Source organism: Ornithorhynchus anatinus, chromosome 16, assembly GCF_004115215.2.
Source record: "Ornithorhynchus anatinus isolate Pmale09 chromosome 16, mOrnAna1.pri.v4, whole genome shotgun sequence".
NCBI classification, from domain to species: domain Eukaryota; kingdom Metazoa; phylum Chordata; class Mammalia; order Monotremata; family Ornithorhynchidae; genus Ornithorhynchus; species Ornithorhynchus anatinus.
The window spans coordinates 35,745,331-35,760,191 of record NC_041743.1 but is presented as its reverse complement, the minus strand read 5'-3'; the positions used below and the strand labels follow the sequence as shown (position 1 = coordinate 35,760,191).

General features: G+C 55.9%; 1 protein-coding gene across 1 annotated transcript; it reads right to left on the bottom strand.

Annotated features, from left to right (window-relative positions):
- Positions 1–599: 599 nt before the first annotated feature.
- LOC114817191 lies at positions 600–13,226 on the bottom strand. The gene is made up of 9 exons (XM_029080380.2): positions 13,055–13,226; positions 11,227–11,342; positions 10,787–10,841; positions 8,785–9,946; positions 8,517–8,669; positions 4,396–4,537; positions 3,897–4,033; positions 3,294–3,398; positions 600–2,135 (listed from the first exon to the last, which is right to left on the bottom strand). The coding sequence occupies exons 2-9, from the start codon at positions 11,300–11,302 to the stop codon at positions 2,013–2,015; spliced, it is 1,953 nt and encodes a 650-aa protein (XP_028936213.1). The 5' UTR covers positions 11,303–11,342; positions 13,055–13,226; the 3' UTR covers positions 600–2,012.
- Between the last annotated feature and the right edge of the window lie 1,635 nt (positions 13,227–14,861).

Genomic DNA, 14,861 nt, shown 5'->3' with positions numbered 1-14,861 from the left:
AGATGGTGATTACAGATGGGACTCGAGCAGAAAGGAGTGATTGTCTTTTTAATTCTGCTTCCTGGACCTCACTTGAGTTGGATGGAAGATCAGTTGTTGTTTGGGGCTAGAAAGAAGTGGTGTCTGCCCTGAGGTAGGCTGAAAAGCCAGGAGGGACAGATTCCATTGCCTCCCTCTCTTTGTGGGGAGGCTGGTGGACAAACTCACAGACACTGAGGTCAGCTGCAGCACCATGGATGGGTGAGAAATGAGAGACTCAGCTGCTAGGGCAACTTTAAAGGGTCCTGGTCCTCTAGGATACCAGTCAGCTGCCCTCTCCCAGGGTATTCCTTCCCTGCTTTCCAAACTTGTTCCAGCCCGATTAACCCCATCTCACTCTCCCTCCCCTTCCTGCCCAACCTAAACCCATCAGCTTCCTCCCCACCCACCCCACCCTCCCTTCTGTAATTTATTTTGTCTATTTCCTCCTCTAAACTGTAAGCTCCTTGTGGGCAAGGAACACATCTACCAACTCTATTGTACAGAATTCTCCCAAACACTTAGTACTGTGCTCTACACAGGGTAATTGCTCAATAAAAGTCATTGATTGACTGAATGAATCCCAGTTGAGGCATCTTTATTTTTCAGAGCTCAGGCATAAGCACCAAACCTGCTTTTTGGATGCAGCTTTTAAAAAGTCATCACCATGTGATGAACCCAAAGCCTGACCTGCCCTTATTTATTGGGGTCATTGCTCCCCAAGACAGTCCAAACCAGAATCTTTACCCCCAGTCCAATGTGGTCCTGTAGCCCTTGGGCAGGGAGCAAAGCTGCTGGGTTTCACTTTTTTATTTCAGGTCCACCATCTGCTTAGCTCAGCGTGTTCCCCCTTCCAGGGGGAAATTTGAAACAAACATCTACATGAGTCCACGTTCCAGGTTGTTTAAAAGCCACTTTACGTTTTGACGGGGCTCCAGGGCATTCCCTCCTCTGGAGACCGGTGAGAGCCGGAGAAATCAACTGACTCCTTCAGGGCTGGGTCGGGGGGTCCTGCCCCAAGGTGGAGGGAGATGGAGCAGGTGATCCACAGAGGTAACTTTCAGTGATTTCTACCCCGCTCCCCAGTGCTCTGGAGACTCCACCCTGAGCAGAACAGAAGGCAGAGGACCGAGCCCCAAATTGGGGTTGGCGTCTGCATGGCCCTGGGCCCTAGCGACTTTTAAAAGTGGTCTCCTCTGGCCATCCCCTGGAGCGTGGCCCAGAGGCCCTCTGTGAGGGTGGAGGGTAACATCACATGCAGGAGCACTTGGGGGGACCCAACCAGTGCCCAGGCATGGCCTTCTAGCCTGCAGGTGCACCCCAGCCCGGGCCAGTCCAGTGGTCCTTCCTCTCTGTGCCAGGAGTGTGGCCATTCTGGTCCCTCATCGTGTTCGGAAGGGTCTGGCTGACCTTTTACTTGGAGAAATCAAAGCAGCGATGTCATCAGTCCAACAGCCCGGTTCCTCTTCTCTGCCCTTGAGGAATCCCTTCCTCAGCCCCAGGTGCTCAGCAGAGAGGGTAAGTCCTCTCACTGGCCGGAGAACGGAGAGGCCAGGGTCTTGTTTCCTACCTACCCCTTCCCCTCGGGTCACCAGGACCACTGTGCTTCACGCTGGATGTGGCAATAGGGGACTGTGATGAGGGTCGGGGTCCGACGTTGGCCTTGAGGGGCTCCAGCACTCCCCCACTGGAAAGCTGTTTAGACGGTCTGGGCCCAAGGGTTTTGGGGGCAGGGGCTGAGGAGACAGAATTCTTGAGTTACATGCTGAGCTCCTCTCTGCCAGCAGCAAAAAGTCCCCCTCTCCAAGCCTCAGTTTCCCATCTGTGAAATGGGCCCAGCAAGGTGGGGTGGTAGCGATTCTGACTCCAGCGCTCAGAATTCAAGTCATCAAGCACCGATGTGGCTGTAAAGTGCTTCTATGCTCTAAAGTGCTAAATCTGCACTGGCCCCCAGGGTGGGCTTGATCGGGACACACATCTTGCACCTGCCCGCCTCAGGAGGTGCCAGGGATATCACCATCAGGGAATGCGGCCCTCCACAGGGCTTCCGCAGGACCAGCATCTTCCTCGACGCACTGATATGCCAGGTCCACCAGGGCCTCCAGGGCCCACGGCTCCTGTGACGTGAGAAGACGCACAGTAAGAGGAGGGGGCCATGGCTGGGAGTGTGTGTGTGTGTATGTGTGCCTGCGCGCGTGCGTGCACGTGCATGTACTATGTTGGAGCAGTGGGGATGGAGGAAGGGGGCATCTGACATCTGGATGGGTTCCCTTTTGCTGTGATGCTCTGAAGGGGTCCCAAGCCCCTCAGCTTCCCACAGTCCGTGGGCTGTGCTGCTGCTGCATATGGCCATGCTCTCGGTGGGACCCCTGGGCCTCACAGGCAGGATGTAGCGGGCGAACTGGACAACTGCAAACTCAAGCACAGCTCGGCCCCCAGCTTGTCCCGTGCCCCTCTGGAACTCAGCACCAGCGTGGCTCAGTGGAAAGAGCCCGGGCTTGGGAGTCAGAGGTCATGGGTTCTAATCCCGGCTCCGCCACTTGCCAGCTGTGTGACTCTGGGCAAGTCACTTAACTTCTCTGTGCCTCAGTTACCTCATCCATAAAATGGGGATTAAAACTGTGAGCCCCACATGGGCCAATCTGATCAGCTTGATCTCCCCTGCGCTTAGAACAGTGCTTTGCACATAAGTAAGCGCTTAACAAATACCATCATTATTATTATTATGGGGTCCCTCCCCTTGGGTCTCACAACCCCTAGAGAAATTGTGTCCTGGGATGCTGGAAGCTTCAAGATTTCCTCTCCTCCAGGTCCTCTCCTCCCCTGGGAAGGGACAGGCTTTGGCCTTGACTCGAGTGGGGGCCAGGGGAATAATAATAATAATTTGTAAAGTTTTAAAATAATTTGTATTCAAGTGCTCACTATGTGCCAAGCACTGTACTGGGGTAGACACAAAGTAGTCGGGTCCCACATGGGATCCCAGTCTAAGTAGGAGGGAAAAGTAGTGAATCCCCATTTTGCAGATAAGGAAACGAAGGCCCAGAGAAGTTAAGTGACTTGCCCAAAGTCCTTCAGCAGGTCAGTGGCAAAGGCAGGAGGAGAACTCAGGCTCTCTGACTCCCATGCTCTTTCCACTAGGACACACTGTTTCTCTCCTGCTGTCTTTCCTCTCCCACCCCCACCTAGTAGACATCCTGACTTCACCCTAGCCCTGACAGGGGAAGGCAGGAACTTCAGAGTCCTGGGGGTTGGAGAGGAGGGGGAGCGGCTGGTACCTGTTGGGGCCCCCCAAGCAGCAGCTCTAGGATGGTCCGCAGGCCTTTCCTGAAGACACAGGGGCCCTCGCTGCCAGCCAGGCCGCTGGGGTCAAAGCAGACTCCCTACATGGGGGAAAGAATGACAGAGGTCAGCGTGGCCTCTCGGCAGCAGGAAGGGGCTGTCTGCTTCCCGCTCCCCGGGTCATCCCCACCCTCTGGCTGTGAGCTGAAGCTCCCACAGGCTACAGTGACTTCTCTAACTCCCCCAGACCCACTGCTAGGGAATGTGGCCTTAGGTAATAAATCACTGCCTCTTCCCTAGCCAATCAACCCCAAATCAGCCAGTGACAAGAGACCAGTGAGCAGGTGGGAGGGCTTTATCTGGGAGATCCCAGGGGAGGGGATGGCTGACTGCAGTGATCTGAAGGAGGGACAGGTCCCGGGGCAGCTATCTGGGTGAGAGGGCAGTGATGCCAGGGTGAGAGAGCTTGGCCGACTGACAATAGCCGACTCGGGCAAGAGCGGAGAGCACAAGCAGGGATGAAGCCAAACAGGGGAGCAGTCCCGAAGCCCGTGTCCTGGCTGCCCCTCCAGACTCTGGGGAGACGGCACGGATGATACCTGGTGGGTGTGGAGCAGGGCGGAGGCCACGTCTCCGAGCTGCAAGCCCCGTCGCTGGCAGAAGCGCAGAAAGCTCAGGGCCTCCAGCATGTGAGTCCGTTGGTCCAGGTGCAGCCTTTCTGGGGGCTTCCCGACGGCTGGGGGAGGAGGGGGCATGACAGGGTGAGGGGGCTGGGGTCCTGGCTGCCACGTGCCCCCTGCCCTGCTATTTAAATAGTAAATAGTAACTCAGGGGATCCCGAGTCCGCCTGGGGCCCCTGGTGGCTCTTCCAGGCTCGTACTGGGTGAGTGGTTGGGGGAAGCCGTTCCCAGCCTCCCTGGAAGGGCCTTCTCACCTCTCTGCTCCCAGAGGGAGGACCACCCCATAACTGGGGATAATCTGGTGGAGAGAGGGCACATCTGAGAGGACCGAGACGTCTTTCCCATCCTCCGTTCCCTCACGACAGCTCCTTTCCCCCCTCCCCCTTGGCTGGTTCCTGCTCCCCTCCAACCCTGTTACCCAGCACCCCCGGGTCCTCCATCAGGTACAGGATGGAGCCGTTCCGGTCGTAGAGGACGGCGTAGGGAACTGGTAGCCAAGGGGCTGGAGGAAGGAAGAGGAAGTGATGGAGCAGCTTCTGCCAGTCAGAGACCACAGGCACCTGGGAAGGTGGAGACAGCACAGAAGAGAAAGAAAGGAGAAAGTGTCAGGGAATGGTGAGAGCGTGTGGCTGAGAGCACTGGGGGAGAGAAGTGGGGGGGCTGGGGGCCCCTAAGGAGTTTCCAATCAATCAACCAATCGATGGTATTTATTGAGCACTTACTGGGTCCAGAGCACTGTACTAAATTCTTGGGAGAGTACAATGAATAGAGTTGGTAGACATGATCCCTGCCCTCAGAGGGTTTACAGACAAGAGGAATAATAATAATAACAACAATAATAATAGTAATAAAGCAATAAATAATAGTACTTATTAAGTGCTTTTGTTATGTGCCAAAGCAGCTACAATATAAGCAGGCACCAAGGCTGAAGATAGAGCTTGGGAAATTGAAATGCCAGGGAGTGACAGGGCAGGCAGAGAGGGGCAAGGAAAGGGAAGCTCTGATCATTCAGTTGCCAATCAATGAGATTTATTGAGCACTTACTCTATGCCGAGCCCTGTGCTAAACAGTTGTGAGAGAACAACCATTGACACTGCTACCACATTAATATAATCGCTCATCCTGTCCCTACTGGATTACTGCATCAGCCTCCTTTCTGACCTCCCAACTTCATGTCTCTCCTCACTTCAGTCCATACTTCACTTTGCTGCCCGGATTATCTTTCTACGGAAACATTCAAGGCATGTCACCCTCCTTCTCAAAAATCTCCAGTGGTTGCCTATCAACCTCTGTATCAAACAAAAACTCCTCACTATTGGCTTCAAAGCTCTCCATCACCTTGCCCCTTCTTTCCTCACCTCCTTTCTCTCCTTCTACATCCCAGCCCGTACACTCTACCCCTCCGGTGTTAACCTTCTCACTGTGCCTCGATCTCGCTTGTCCCGCCATCGAGCCCCGGTCCACGTCCTACCTCTGGCCTGGAACGCCCTCCCCCCTCCAATGAGCCAAACAATCACTCTTCCCCCCTTCAAAGCCCTAAAGAAGACTCACCTCCTCCAAGAGGCCTTCCCAGACTAAATCCCCCTTTTCCTCAGCTCTCTCCCTTCTGCATCACCTCAACTTTCTCCCTTTGCTCTTCCTTCCCTCTCCCCACCCCACAGCACTTATGTATATATGTATATAGCTATAATTCTATTTATTTTGTAGCCTGTTTACTTGTTTTGTTGTGTATATATAATTCTATTTATTTATATTGTTGCCTGTTTACTTGTTTTGATGTCTGTCTTCCTTCTTCTAGACTGTAAGCCCAGCGTAGGCAGGGATTGCCTCTTTATTGCTGAACCGTACTTTCCAAGAGCTTAGTATAGGGCACACAGAAAACGCTCAGTAAATACGATTGAATGAATGAACGTGATCCCTACTTCCAAGGACTTTACTTTCTAGTAGAGGACACAGACATTAAAATAAATTACAAGTAAGGGAAGCAGAGTGAGCTAATGGAAAGAGCACGGGCTTGGTATCAGGGGACCTGGTTCTTCCACTTGTCTGCTGTGTGACCTTAGGCAAGACATGAAACTTCTCTGTGGCTTAGTTCCTCATCTTTAAAATGGGGAGTCAATACCTGTTCTCCCTCCCCCTTAGACTGTGGGGCAGGAACTGTGTCGATTATCTTGAATCTACCCCAGGGCTTGATGCATAGTAAGTGCTTAATAAATATAGTATTAATTTATTATTACTGTTGTTATTATGATGATGTAGATGGCGGTGAGGCGAATATAAGGCTAAGTTCCTAAGTGGTGTGGTGGGGTTAGAGGAGGGAGATACCAGTGCCAGTCTTGTGGGGAAACTGAGCAGAAAACCGATCTGGTGCCCACCCCGGCCGTCCCCACTGGCCCAGGCCGGGGGCCAGACTGGGAGTCCGAGTGGGTGGGGCGCAGGGGAAGGAGACAAGCCAGGGCTTTAATCACCACCCACTCCAAGCAGCTCAGTTTTTAATTACCAAGGCATCTTCCCCCCAGCTCAGCAGCCTTTTCCCGAGGCCTGAGAGGGTGGAGGACTAATGAGGTCTATTAGGCTGGGGGATGTCAGCAGGTTTGCATGTTAATGACGGTGCTTAATATTCATGAGTAAATATTTTAAAGAACTAATCACGGGGAGAGCCAACCCGAGGTGGCTGCTGAGACAAGGCAGAGGGGGAGAGGGGGAGCGGGGGGGGGAACATAAGTAACCTCCCTCCCTCTGCGGAGCGAGTGCCGAATAAGAGGCGGAAAAATGAATATTAATTTATCATGATTAGGCAAATACAGCGGGGAGAGCGGCTGCTGGAGGAGGCTAAAAAGATGAATTTCAGCAATAAAATTAAATAAGGACCCAAATGGAGCTGCTGCACTCCTCTCTCCCGCTCCCTCTCTCCTTCTTCCCCTCTCTTGCTTTGCTGATTTCTCTCTTTCTTACAATTTATGAGGCCAATTATGAAGATGAGGTTGGAAGTTCCTGGAACTTCACTAAATGCAAACTGCGGTCCCTGCTGTTCCCATCAAATTAATTAACCGCGCGCTATTGATGGCCGCTGAAGTCTGACTCCGGCAACTGGCTGGAGATTTAACGGAAGGCAGGCGCCGCCGCGCTCTTAAAGGTGAAGCGTGCCGGCGAGAGGCCCACCCTGAGGGGGACCCCCGACCCGAGGACCTGGGCTCCGGCCGCGACCCCCAACCCGCCCCTTGCTGAGTCGGTCTCCCCCCACCGCCTCCCGGGATCTGGGAACAGCCTCAGACCTCTGCCGTGGGTCGCCCCTCTTCTCCTCCCTTCAGCCCAAAGCCTGCTTCCCAGAATCTGGGAGGATGTTGGAGGTTCCTCCAGGGTTCAAACCATCCCTCCCCCCTTCCTGCCTCCATACGGTAAGGTCTCTCTCTCGCAGCCCAAAAAGATTTGTCAGGGGAGCTGCTGGGGCTGGGGGGGGGGGGAGCCCTCACAAGGGATGCCGCAGCCCCCTCGATTCCAGACTCCCAGGATAACTCCACAGTCAACTCATTTGTCAGGTATTTTCATAAACCATTCAGGGACCAAAGAATGGGTCCCTCATTCTCTCGTAGGATCAGGTGTTGGTGTGGGACTAGCCCGCTCAGGGACCCCACTTCTTTACCCCTTCTCCCCTCCCCAGTCGCCCTTCTATTGCCTGCCTTTCTCTCGGCCTCAGTTTTCCAATCAGTCAGATAGGCAGAATAAACCCAACTGATTCCCCCCAGGACCCAAACAGATGGAGACCCGAGAGGGCAGCTAGGGGGAATGGACCAAGGAAAGGATCCCTCTGTGGGTGTGTGGGGCCTTGAAAGGGTGGCAGAGGTGGCCTGGGACATGGAGGGGAAGGGGTTGGAGAGGGGGCAAAGAGAGAGAAGTTCAGACAGGGATTGGAGCTGGTGCCCTGCCTTGGCTCCTGGGTCTTCCTGGATTTTTAATTTTCAGGATCATCAGACTCACAGCCAGCAAGAGCGTCTGGAAAGAGTCTCCTCGCTTACCTCCGCCTTCCTCATCTTTCTTTCCTCCCTCCCCCGACGAGGGGACTTGGTGAGATTTCATGCAGCCCTTCTCCGAGCCCTGGCCAAGCCTTAGGGATGTCCCCCAGGACCTCTGCCTCTGCTCTGAGCTGGCAAAGGTTGGGGAGGACTGTCTCTGGACCCTGGAGGCCTCTTCCTCTCTGCTGGACTCCCCGCAAACTGAGGCAGAGCAGCTTGTCTCCCCCTCTGACTGTAAGCTCATTATGGGCAGGGAATGAATCTGTTTATTATTACATTGTACAATATCGTGTATTGTTAAAATACGGTGTGCTGCACAAAGTAAGTACTCAATACGAATGAATGAGTGAAGAGTCAGGGAGTCTGGGGTGGCTCTGGGGATGTTTGCCATTCTGGAAATGGGGTGTGTGACCCTCTGGAGTGGGGTGGGAGAATTGAACCAGGTGATCGTGTGTGGGGGAGCGGGGGCTCAGGAGGGAGGACGTGAGGGAAGGGAACATTGGGCGGGGCAAGGGCAAACCTTTACCTTTTTCATCAGCATCTGCTCCTGGGTGATGCGGTCTCGCACCCGGAACCAGTGGCTGCTGAGCTGGTCGGTGACATAGAAGTGCAGGTCCGGGGTGTAGTAGAGGAAGAGCTTGGAGCTGGGGAAGGTCGTGCCCAGCTTTCTGCCATTGCGCTGTAGAGGGGGTGGAGGCACGAGTGAGAGGGCTAAGATGGGGCTGAGAGAGGGCACAGCCGAACAGGGGTTGTGACAGATGTTGGAGGAGGCGGCGGACCTGATGGGGACTCACCGTGGTGAGAAAAGTGACCCCTGGGGTTTGGGTCTCCTGCCGGCAGGCCAGAGCCAGTCCAGAGTCCAGCAGAGCCAGGTGTTGCCCCTCGTCGTCCAGGAAGAGTAGCCTCAGCTGCTCCAGCAGCGCAGAGCCCTCCTGGCGCACCCATCGCCCGTAGCTGTCCTCCACCGGAGTCGTGTGGCAGCCGACCCAGGGCCGGGACTCCGGGCCTTGGCAAGTGGCACCGAGAGTCTCCCGGCTGACTTGGCAGCCCGTGCCAGCTGGCCTGGACTCATGCCCCTCAGCGGCCCCTGGCTTGGGATTGCAGGCTCCGTCCATCCCCTCCCGCCCCCTCCCCAGTCCCTTCTTCTCTGGCCCCTGTGGCTCCGGCCCCTCACCCACCGTGGGTATTCTAGCCTCCTCCCAGGGGCTCGGGGACCGGCAGTCCTGCTTGGGGAGCAGGGGACTGCCCGAACTCAGCCCCTCCGGCCCCTCCCCTTTCGGGGCAGAGCCCCGACTGGGCCTGGTAGCCATGGCTGTCCCGGTCACCTCGGGGCCTTTCTGCTCTCTCAGGCCCAACTCTGCTGGTCTCCCATCCCGGAGCCAGGAGCCAGGGCTCTGACTGTCCAGTGGAGCCCTGGAGGGCAGCACCTTGGGGGCACTGGGGACCAGCCAGTCTTCCAGACCTGGTTCAGTGCCCGTGTTGGGGGCTTCTTGGCCTGGGGAACCCAGGGTGGGGGTCCAGGGACAGTCCCAGCCCCAGGGACTGCCCTCCAGCCTGCACGGGACCGGCTCCCTCGGGGGCAGCTTTAGGGGCTGGGAGAAGCTCCGGCAGCTGGTGCCAAAGCTAAAGGGCAGAGTGGACTTCAGGCTCAGGGCCTTGTTGGGGCAGGACTGCCCTGGAGAGGGGCAGAGCTCTGGGTCCCCCTTATCCCGACAGGGAGGGGGCAAGGAAGGCGGGGGGGCGGCCTGGCAGAGGGTTGTGGGCAGGGTGTGGTTGTGGAGCTGAGTGCCACCGGAGGGCAGCAGCACAGCATTTAGGTCCATGTCACTGTCCGTGGTCGTGGGGGAACCCGGTTGCTGGGCCGGCTTCTCCGGGGCGTCTTGGTGGGGGCAGTCCCAGGTGGGAGCAGGGGGATGCCGTCCCTCTCTGAGTTGGTGGCTGCAGTTCCCGGGGGCTCTGGAGGGAGAGGCAGAGCAGGCCTTGGTGAACTGGGATGAACTCTTTCTCTCTCCGACTTAGACTTGGAGCCCCAAGAGGGACGGGGATTGGGATGCACCTGATTATTCTGTATCTCCTCTGGCGCTTAGCATATAGTAAGCGCTTAACGAGTACCATTAGAAAAAAATGAAACAAAATGAAAAAAACCGAGAGAGAAACCAACCTGGGAAAGGGAGCCTGGGCCTCTCCTTGATGGACCCTCTTCCTGCCCCAACCAGTTTCCCAGCCGATTTTGCTTCCCGTCCAGCCTCAGGAGATTCCCAGTGTGCCGATGGTTGTCTTACAGTAGGAAGGTCTAGGCCAGCTCACCTCTGCGGCACACTCCCCTCCACCTGTTTCACAGGCATCTGGACAGGTGACTGGCGAGCTGGAACGTCTTTTTTTAATGGCACTTGTTAAGCACTTACTATGTCCCAAGCACTGTTCTAAGTGCCGGACTTTTCTTATTAGCACTCCCCACCACCAAGCCCTTGGGACTGGGGTGCACTCTCTAGAACAGGCTGGGCAGACACGTCCAGAGAGAGCAGAAAAAATTCTGGGGTCAACTGTTAGCTGGCCGGCTGGCTCCCGGCTACCCACCGCCCAAGACTAGTAACCTCCCCCAGGCTGAGTACGGACCAGCTCCAGCTCAGCCCCCTCAAATTCCTGCTCTTCCTCCTCCTCCTCCTCCTCCTCCTTCCACCTAAGGTCAGCGCTCACCCCCACCAGGCCTCCAGAAATTCTTGTTCCTTTGGGCACTGGGCCACTAAGAGAGGAGTGTGAAGAAAGGAGAAGGGGACAGGTCAAGCTCCAACTTACTCATAGCATCTGGTCACTTCCCTGTCACAGGCACCCAGCTTCAGCTCCTCCAGGTCTACAAGTAGAGGCCACCGTGTCATCATCATATCAGTGCTATTTATTGAGTGCTCACCATGTGCAGAACAGAGTACAATATAATAGTGTTGGCAGACACGTTCCCTGCCCCCAATAAGCGTACAGTCTAAAGGTAGAGAAAGTCACAGCACCCACTTTCCCCTTCCCTACCCCTCGGACACTGCCGCCAGGCCTGACCTAGGGGTCCAGGCGGCTTCTGATGCTCAGAGCTGGGGGTCCTGGGTCCGGTGAGAGGGTGGTGTGGTGGAGAGTGCCTGGTGTCCAGCCAACATGGCTCAACCCTGTGTTCCCAAAACTCCCTGAGGAGACTGGCTGGGAAGGATGGGGCGGCAACTGGGAAGGAGAGGGGCGGGGCTGCTCATTACCTCTTTCCAAAGGTGGTTCCCCTGACGGCTGGGCTGGATGGCAGTGCATGCTGTGGGGCAACCCAGAATCGGTCATTCCTGCGGCTCTGGAACTCCAAGCGTCTGCCCCCAGTGTGCTGGAGATGGGCGGGAGGGCCGGGGAAGAAAATTGAGGAAGTAGAAAATACCTCAGACAAGTGCAAACCACCCAGCCAGGGTGCTGGGGGAGGGGGGAGGAAGGGTGTGTGTGTGTGTGTCTTTGCTCTGGGAACAGCAGAGGAGGAACCTTGTGGTCGCAGTCAAGCTGGGCCCAGGGGGCCTCGACCAGGGGTTCTGAGGCCTTTGCGCTGAATTAGTTTCCAGGCTGGAGGGAAACCGAAAGCACGAACCGTTGCCCAGACTGAACATGTGTGGTTGAGCTCATCGGGCTGGTCAGGTGGCAGCCCAGCCCTCTGGCCTGTAGCTCCTGGCCCTGACCCCCTTCCCCAGCCTCACCTGGTCCCGACCCCAGCCCTGCGTGGTCCCAGCCCAGGCCCCCTGACCCAGCCCCTCCTGACCTGTAGCCCCAGACTGTGGCCCATGACTCTGGAGCCCTGTAATTCCTGACGAGCCCTGACCCCAGCCCCAGACCCCAACCTGGGACCCTTGATCCAACCCCTCCTGGTATGTGGCCCACTTGGACCTCCAGCTCCAGCCCCCTGACTCAGACTGACCTGTGGTCCCCGACCCCGCCCTGGGCCACCGAGGAGCTGCACGGGACTCCTTGCTGCACACTTATCCCTTTATCCCCGCAGTGGAGCAGGCCAGGAAAACTTGTCAAGGATAGTGGGGGAGGCGCAGGGGACCACTAAGAGTAGCTCTTGCCAGGGAGCACAGGGGGCTGAGCACAGCAGCCAGCCCACCGGGCCCCAGATATGATTGACACTGTCTGGGCTGGGTATCGGGGCTCACCAGCACCCTCCTTCCCCAAACCCCAACTTAAACTAAGAGGTCTAGCATTCCCCACTTCCATCTCATATCCTCCCATCTTCTCACCCTCTCCTGCCAGGTAGGGACTGTCTGGGGAGTGGCGGACCCGAGCCCAGGTCAGTTCCAGCATCGTGACGAGTGCGTTTGGTGGTTGGGAAGGAGAGGGCAAATGGCGGATGGAATACTGACACTGCTCAGTCTGGGCCTGGGCCCCAGAAGAAGCTAGAGGGCTTCAGCTGGGCCCCTAGTTCATTCTGTCCCTGCCCACTAGCTGACCCTACCTCAGAGCAGCCTTTGCAGCTCCTCCGGACACCATCCCTCAGAATTCCTTTAGGTGTCCTTGATCTTATCTTCCCACCCCAAGGTGGGGCAGCCCCCTCCCTCTCCTGGAAGGGTCGAATAGTCTCCATTATTCAGGCAGGGATAATAGGAGAGGAAGAGACCTGCCTAGTTGGGAGTATCCAAACTGCTTCACTGCTTCTCCTCTGACCTCCCCGGGCCTGGACTTCGTGTACCAGATGCACCCCAACTCGCTGTCTGCCCTGGATTCGGTCCCATGTTCCCCAGAAGGGGGGCTTCCCTGGCCAAGGTCAGAGAAGGGCCTCTCCCCAGCTGGACAGAGATCCCCATGTTCTGTCCCAACTTGCCACACAAACCTTTCCCCCAGGTTTTCTGGGTCCAGTTAAACCTCTGTCCGTTGGTAAGGGCTTCACTCCAGAGGAAGGGTCGGGGGGGATTATGCTGGAGTGGAGAAGGCAGGTGAATATTCCAGCACCAAACCCGGGGTGGGGGTATTTTAGGGGTCCTCCCCTACCCCTCGACCTTTCCCTGGGCTACGGATCCCCTCTTCTCTCCCTCCCCACCCTACCGAGTCCCTTACCTGCCCCGGGGCTGCACCCCCTCCACTCTGGACTCAGCTCGGCCTGACTCGAGCCTCTCGCCGTCCTCCGGGGGCTCGGGGAAGGTGGGAGGGAGGTCATCTGGGCTGGGGCAGGAAGTGTGGGTGGCACCCTACCTTGGAGGAAGATGAGGCCCAGTTGCCCGGAGCTGCGCCAGCCGCGACTTCCTGTTCTGGCGGCTCCGAGACGCTGGCGGGTCGACCCTGCGCACTGCACGGCTTGGAGGGCGCGTCTCGACTTGCGACCCGCCACTGACTCAGCGCGCTTCCTCCTGCGAAGACGAATCAGGGTGGCCCGGCTAGGGGCCCGGGAGCCCAGGGGCCTGAGGGGAACGAGCGTAGACAGGATCCCTCCTGGAGGGGATTTCCAGTTGTCTCTTCAGAGTGTGTTCCAACCAAGGGGATGGGAGGGACTGGAGGACATAGAAACATGTGGGGAACCCAGCCCTCAAGCCCCCAGAACCGTCAACTGGACCTTTGCCAGCCCAGACTGGTGTCCGGCCTGGTCTAGTGGACGGTGTCAGGGAAACTGGGTTCTAATCCCTGCTTTGCCACGTACCTTCTGCATGACCTTGAGCAAGTCACTTAACTTCTCTGAGCCTCAGTTTCTTCATCTGTAAAACGAGTCGATGCCTTTTTTAATTGCTGTTGTTTTTGTTGTTGTTGTTGTTTTATGGCAGCATGGCCTCGTGGATAAAACACGCACCTGGGAGTCAGAAGACCTGGGTTCTAACTCCGCACCACCACTTGTCTGCTGTGTTACCTTGGGCAAGTCACTTAACTTCTCTGTGCCTCAGTTATCTCATTTGTGAAATGGGGATTAAGACTGTGAGTCCCCTGTGGGACCTAGACTGGGTCCAACCTGAATAGGTTATACCGACCCAGAGCTTAGTACAGTGCCTGGCACATAGTAAATGCTTAACAAATACCATAAAACAAAAAAGGCTTACTACCTAACAAGCGCTGTACTAAGCACTGGAGTAGATAGATACAAGATAATCAGCTCAGACACAGTTGCTAACCTGCATAGGGCTCCTGATCTAAGTAGCAAGGAGAACAGGTGTTGAAATCCCCATTTTACAGATGAGGAAACTGAGACACAGAGAAATGAAGTGACTTTCCTAAGGTCACACAGCAGACAAGATGCGGAGCTAGAGTAGAACCCATGTCCTCTGACTCCCAGGCCCGTGCTGTCTCCGCCAGGCCACGCTGCTTCCTTCTTACTTATGAGTTCCATGTGGACCAGGGACTGTGTCCCACCTGATTACTTTGTATCTACCCCAGCGCTTAGCAGAGTGCTTGGCATGTGAGCAAGTTGTGGGCAGGGAATGTGTCTGTTTGTTGTTATACTCTCCCAGGCCTTAGTAGCGTGGCTCAGTGGAAAGAGCCCGGGCTTGGGAGTCAGAGGTTATGGGTTCTAATCGCGGCTCCGCCACTTGTCAGTTGTGTGACCTTGGGCAAGTCACTTCACTTCTCTGGGCCTCAGTTCTCTCATCAGGAAAATGGGGAGGAAGACTGTAAGCCCCACATGGGATAACCTGATTACCTTGTATCTCCCCCAGTGCTTAGAACAGTGCTTGGCACATAATAAGCGCTTAACAAATACCAACATTATTATTATTACAGTGCTTTGCACACGGTGTTCAATAAATACACTTGAATGACTGAATATAGCAAGTACTTAACAAATACCACTACTGCTTGTATGGTTATTATTACTACTATCTGGGGTTCTTGGCCCTTACTGGTTATGTCCAGATGAGGGAGAGCATATGCGTGTGTGTATGAG